Genomic DNA, 6,000 nt, shown 5'->3' with positions numbered 1-6,000 from the left:
AGATAGTTGGTATCACAAGATTTCTTGTTACATGGCCATTTGAGACTCCCTCTCAGAATTTGTCCTCATGCATATTTTTATCTAGAAAATATTTAAGAAATTAATTTCATGAAGAACTGAGAGCATGGAGGAGAAAAGGAGGGATATATGTGACACAGTGACCTTTGAGCACCCATAGTGCTCTAGCCTCCTGTACACAGAAAAGGAACTGATTCTTGCCTGAGGATATCTTATACTAATACTAGAGGCCCAGTGCACAAAATTTGTGCACTGGGGGGCAGGGGGCGGTGGGGAGTTCCCCTCAGCCAGGCCTGCGCCCTCTCACAGTCCAGGAACCCTTGGGGATGTCCAATTGATGGCTTAGGCCCTGGCTGAGCGATGCTCCCCCTGTGGGAGCACACTGACCACCAGGGACAACTCCTGCATTGAGCGTCTGTCCCCTGGTGGTCAGTGTGCATCATAGCCACCAGTTATTCTGGTTGTTCCACTGTAAAGGTTGCTGGGCTTTTATTATATAGATGGATACAAAATAGTTAAATCCTTCCTTTATTGCAATGGGTAGTTGATTAGCTCTGCCTCACTGCTGCAAGTGTGGGCGACAGGACCATCTCAACCAAGAGTTGAGACCTTGAGTCAATGCAAGCCTTAGTAACTTATTGGTTTTCTGACTTACTGCAGTATAGGCCAGTGGTCGGCAAACTGCAGCTCACGAGCCACATGCGGCTCTTTGCCCCCTTGAGTGTGGCTCTTCCACAAAATACCAACTTCTGTGCATGGCCCACGAAGTTTCATTCGCACTGTACGTGCGCACCCGCACATGGTATTTTGTGGAAGAGCCACACTCAAGGGGCCAAAGAGCCGCATGTGGCTCGTGAGCCGCAGTTTGCCAACCACGGATATAGGCTACTGCAAAGCAGGGCTCTTGTCAGTCTTTCAGATGTTGATTTACTCCCATCACAGGCAAGCATGTGATTGGACTATCTTTTTAACTGTGCTTTTGTCTCTCTCCAGATCATTCTGGTCTTGACTACCTTCCATGTACCACTGGTAATTATGACTTTCGGACAGTCCAAGCTATATCGAAGGTGAGATGCATGTGGTTGGGGCACTGACTGAATACATTGTGAATGTAAGTTGCCCACTTTTCTAGGCATGATGGAGTCCAGCAGTTGATTAAAGAGCTCTTTCAGCCATCTTAAATTTTCATCAAACTGTCACATTCAGCACACTTAATATTTACTTAACCTGAAGAAATATGAAAAGAAATCTAGTTCCAAGAAGATTAGGTTGACCTGACTAAATGGGAAAGCAGTAAAGGCAGATGGAGAGTGTGTAGGGGTGTGTGTTTTATTAATTTAAATGGATATTTATTTTTTGGAAGGTAGGATGGAGTTCAACAGTCTTTCTACTTATTATAAGCATAGAATGGTTTTTATATCTCTGAAGTAACAATCCTCACTATACCTTCCAAGTAAATGTATTTATGTAACACTTTGTACTTTTCAAGTAAATATATTTATCTAATCCTCTGAGCCTCGTTTATCTAGATTGTTTCTAGATCAGAAGGAGGTTCTCAGGTCAGACCTACCAAAGTGCCTTATAGTGTTTACACTGGTAACGATGGTGGCAGTGTATGTTTTGGAACCATACTGTGACAATTACCAAGTTTTACATGTGTCTTCTCAGAGGTACAGCTTGGTTAAATAGTAGGCTCTTTTCCTTAACTGTAAGATGCAACACCAGCTCACTCTCAGAAGTTGTTGATAGTCTTCTCAATCATTTGTGCCCGCCTCATTTTCCCCCAAGGGACCCCCCCCCCAAAAAAATATAGCATCCTAGCAGATAACATAGAAACTATTCTCAAGGCCAACGGATTTCCCAGCAGCCATCGTACTCTCTCAGGGGCCCAGATACAAGTGAGCCTTTGGTGAATTTCTGAGATGGCCCCTTCTCCAGTAGGTATAATCTTGATTGCTGATTCTGAGCCTGGAGCCAGTGTTCTCGGCCCTTCACCACAGTGATGTTGACTTAAAAATAGGCTAAGAAGGAATTGCCATTTTGGAATCGCTGTAAGCTCCACAAAGCCAAGCTTTTTCACTAACTTGGGGTTCCCAGCAGCTAGCCAAATGACTGATACGTAGTAGTAGGCAGGCAGTCCATACTAATTGAATGAATGAATGCCTTGGCTTCTCTGTAGTTTTTAAACTGATAATTGTTTATAAGGATTGACTATATTATAGAATCATAGTGCTAGAAAGGGCTAGAATTTATAGGTGATTTTGTTTATTCAATTAGAATAGTAATTGAACTATTTCAGACAGATGAAAAATATCCTGTTTGGGGAGGGAAAAAAATGTATAAAAAGTTGTAATTTCATAACTCTTTCCAATGTTTAAGGAATCTTACTGTCATAAAATTTTTCCTTCTGATAGTTTTTCTTGGCAAATTATCTTTCATAATAACAGTAGTATATTATAGCCTGGCCGGTGTTGCTCAGTGGTTGAGCATTGACCTATGAACCAAGAGGCCACTGGTTTGATTCCCGGTTAGGGCACATGCCCTGGTTGTGGGCTTGATCCCCAATAGGGGGGCATGCAGGAGGCGGCCGATCAGTGTTTCTCTCTCATTGATGATGTTTCTATCTCTCTAGCTCTCCCTTCCTCTTTCTCTAAAATCAATAAAAATCATGTTGTTGTTTTTTTAAAAAAGCAATATATTATATAACATTTGGAAATTTTAAAGGAAAAATTTCACCCTAACATCAAGTGTAATCTTTATGTACAGTTTATCTTGATTTTCCCCTTTTATGTTATATAATATGGCTACATAGTTTGGGGAAGCAACATGATACAGTGTAAAGTTGCCAGGTTTTGGTGACAAATAGCCCTGGGATTGAATCTCAGCACTATCATTTGCAAACAGAATGAGCTTGAGCAAGTTACTTCACCTCTCAGAGTCTTTTTGTTATCTGTAAAAGAAAGATGATAACAGTGGCCACCTCAGAGCTGTTGTGACTTATGCTCTGCAGTGCCTGGGCTGGAGTAAGAACTTGGGGAGGTTAGCTGCTGCCATGCCAGCAGGAGCGAGGGCACATAGCCAGACTGTACTGATACTGTTGTGCCAGTTGTTAAATGAATTCAAAGCCTTCTGTGCCATTGGTAAAAAGTGCTTGTCTGCCTCCTAGGCTTCTGGAGATGCACGCACACCCCTGCCAACATGCAAGTGCCATGACCCATATCCACTCTGATTGATATTTTCCATATCCCCTCTGCTCGTTACCCATCATTTTTGTTAGAGTGACGGAATTTACTAAGTCATTATTCTCTTGGACACTTAGGTTGCAGCTAATTTCTCACTATTACTAATGCTGTTGTGATAAATATGACACATATATGTGCCAAGAGAATGCTAATTTCCATTTCATTTTTTAGTAGCAAAGGAAAGCCTCATTTATTATTGACCCCTAGAGGTTTTTATTTGTTTTTTAATCCTCACCTGAGGATTTCCATTGGTCTTTAGAAAGAGTAGAAGAGAGCGAGGAAAGAGGGAGAGAGAGAGAAACATTGATGTGAGAGAGACACGTGTGGGCTGACACTAACCACGGAGCTAAACCGGCCAGGGTGACCCTAGATGTTTTGAAGGCTATTTACTAAGCTCCTCAGCTTCCCCAGGTTGAACTCTCTCCTGTACTTGTTGCTTTAGCCACTTTAATGCTTGTCTTCTGAATTCTTTACATTGCTGTTTAAGTGGGTGACCAGTCAGACCCATAGGGAGGGCAATGTGTTTTCATGACTTTTCCCCATCCTTTTGCTTTTCAGTATTGTGCTTACTTTGAGACTGCCCCAAACAAAAACCAAATGGTTTAAACACCTACCACCATCTGACTCAGCCCTTTTCACCCTGAATCTGTCTGGCCTGTGAGAAACCCCCAGCACACACTCGACCGGGAGAGCAATCCTCTGTGTCTGGGATAGAATCATATTCACAGGGAGGTGCTGTTTCTGCAGGGCACACAGCAGTTTGGGTGTTTGTTTCTATGAGGTCCTTTTGAATATGAATTCTTTCCTCCCTGCTGTGAAGGGAAAGGTCTTCCAGAGGTTAGGTGGAAACTGTAAATATGCCAGTCTCCATCTGGCCCGGCCTGATGTGACTCATGTCATTGAACACGCCAGCCAAGAGGCACATGTTCCTTCAGACACGGGAAGGGAGGGAGCAGTTTGATCAGAATGACTATGCTGAGGTTGCCCAAGTGAGAAATAAAGTAAAAGCCTGTTGAGTCCACTCTGAAAACTGGTTTCTCACAGCTTTAATGATTAGACTATTTATTGGATTATCTTCTTCCACTAACTCGCATGTGGTCAAAGGTTTATTTGAGATTCAAATAAAGGCAGCTGGTCACATGCCACCTGCTCTGAGCTGTGCTGCACGGAAGCTCCAGAGAATAGCAGGAAGCTGCCTCTGTTACTCGTGCTGAGTTCATAGACCTTGACCTTTAGGGTGTGAAAAAGAATTGTTGAAAGGTTTGGGAAATAATAACTAAAGTTCCTAGGCATTCATGATTAGGTTAAAACAAATAGTATGTTAATGTCTTCAATTTAAAGGACTTATGTTTGAATGGTATAAATTTCGATTCCCTGTTAAGGAATATTAATAGATTATAAAGTACATTTGCCTCTCACTTTGCAGATACTAACTTAAAAAGGAAACAGGCCACCTAGTTAGGATGATAATTTGGTTTAAGGCAATAGGAAATGTTTTGTGCCTTTTTGTTCTATGACCCCTTGAGTGTAACTTTTCACTGTGAGATCAACTTAGTGAAGCACATGTTCGCATTATTCGACACCAGAATCCTGTACCTAATTACTAAAACTACTGGGCCATTTTATTTGCTATTTTTATTTCCTACTGAGAGTTGTTCAAATTTTGGAAATTAATAAGAGGATCTCTAAAAGATTTCACATTGAAGTTTATTCCATAGTTGATGTGTTTTTCATGTTACTGAGAATTTTTTAAAAAGGATACCTTAAAGGTATACAACAGATATTGAAGGAAAGTATAGTAAACCAGCTCCTCCAGGGCATCTTGTATGACAGCTTTTTCAGTGATGTGCTGGGTTCAGCTTTCACTGCTTCAGACAGCTGGGGTGAAAAAAGAGTCTGAAGTATAATTGGGAATTCATTTTACCTATGGATTGAAAATCTGCCAGTTTTGCCTGTCACCGATTTTAGTTCTATGTCCTTTGGCACATTTTAATAAGCTATATTCTCCCTAACTGATCTTTTAGCTGGAAATCTCAATGCAGTCAATTCTCATTCTTCACAATAGTTATGTTTTCCATAGTTCCCATGAATACTGGTTAGTGAATCCTGAACCATTGTTCCTAGAGGAAAATTCTGGGGTAGGTTCTTATAAACCTCTGATCACAACATTCACTTTCATCAATTGATCAGCACATCACTTTGTTTTATGTGTGTTTCTTATTACTGTACATATTGTTTGTGGGGTTTTTAAAATATATTTTTATTGATTTAGAGAGGAAGGGGAGAGAGAGAAACATCCTTCCTATATAATAAAAGACTAATATGCACATTGTCCCCTCAACTGGGAGTTCGACCAGGGGGCAGGGCTGGCTGGCCAACCACCCATGGCCCCTCATCCGCCCCCTCTCCTGATCGGGGCGGGGGGGTGGGCCAGCAGAACCCCACTATGCACGAATTTGTGTACCGGGTCTCTAGTAAATGATAAGAGAGAATAACTGATTGGCTGCCTCCTGCACACCCGCTACTGGGGATTGAGCTCACAACCTGGGCATGTGCCCTGACTGGGAATCGCACTGGTGACCTCTTAGTTCTGGGTCGATGCTCAATTGCTGAGCCATACCAGCCGGCCTAGTATATATTGCCGATTCATTAACATTGAGCTCACAACCAACTCGTGTCTGAAAGAAGCTTATCTAACTGGCATATTTTCTTCGTAAGGACATCAAAGCCTTCTTGTGCT

The 6,000-nt window shown here is 41.9% G+C and overlaps 1 protein-coding gene across 1 annotated transcript in view; it reads left to right on the top strand.

Annotated features, from left to right (window-relative positions):
* Window positions 1-6,000, top strand: part of SORT1 (sortilin 1) — a 36,564-nt gene that overhangs the window by 992 nt on the left and 29,572 nt on the right. The window contains exon 2 of the mRNA XM_015563516.1: window positions 1,012-1,085. Coding sequence (XP_015419002.1) covers window positions 1,054-1,085 — 32 coding nt within the window. The 5' untranslated portion in view covers window positions 1,012-1,053. The remainder of the gene's footprint in view (window positions 1-1,011; window positions 1,086-6,000) is intronic.

This window comes from Myotis davidii, unplaced genomic scaffold (genome assembly GCF_000327345.1).
Source record: "Myotis davidii unplaced genomic scaffold, ASM32734v1 scaffold217, whole genome shotgun sequence".
In the NCBI taxonomy this organism is placed as follows: Eukaryota; Metazoa; Chordata; class Mammalia; order Chiroptera; family Vespertilionidae; genus Myotis; species Myotis davidii.
This window is presented reverse-complemented; position numbering and strand designations above follow the sequence as displayed.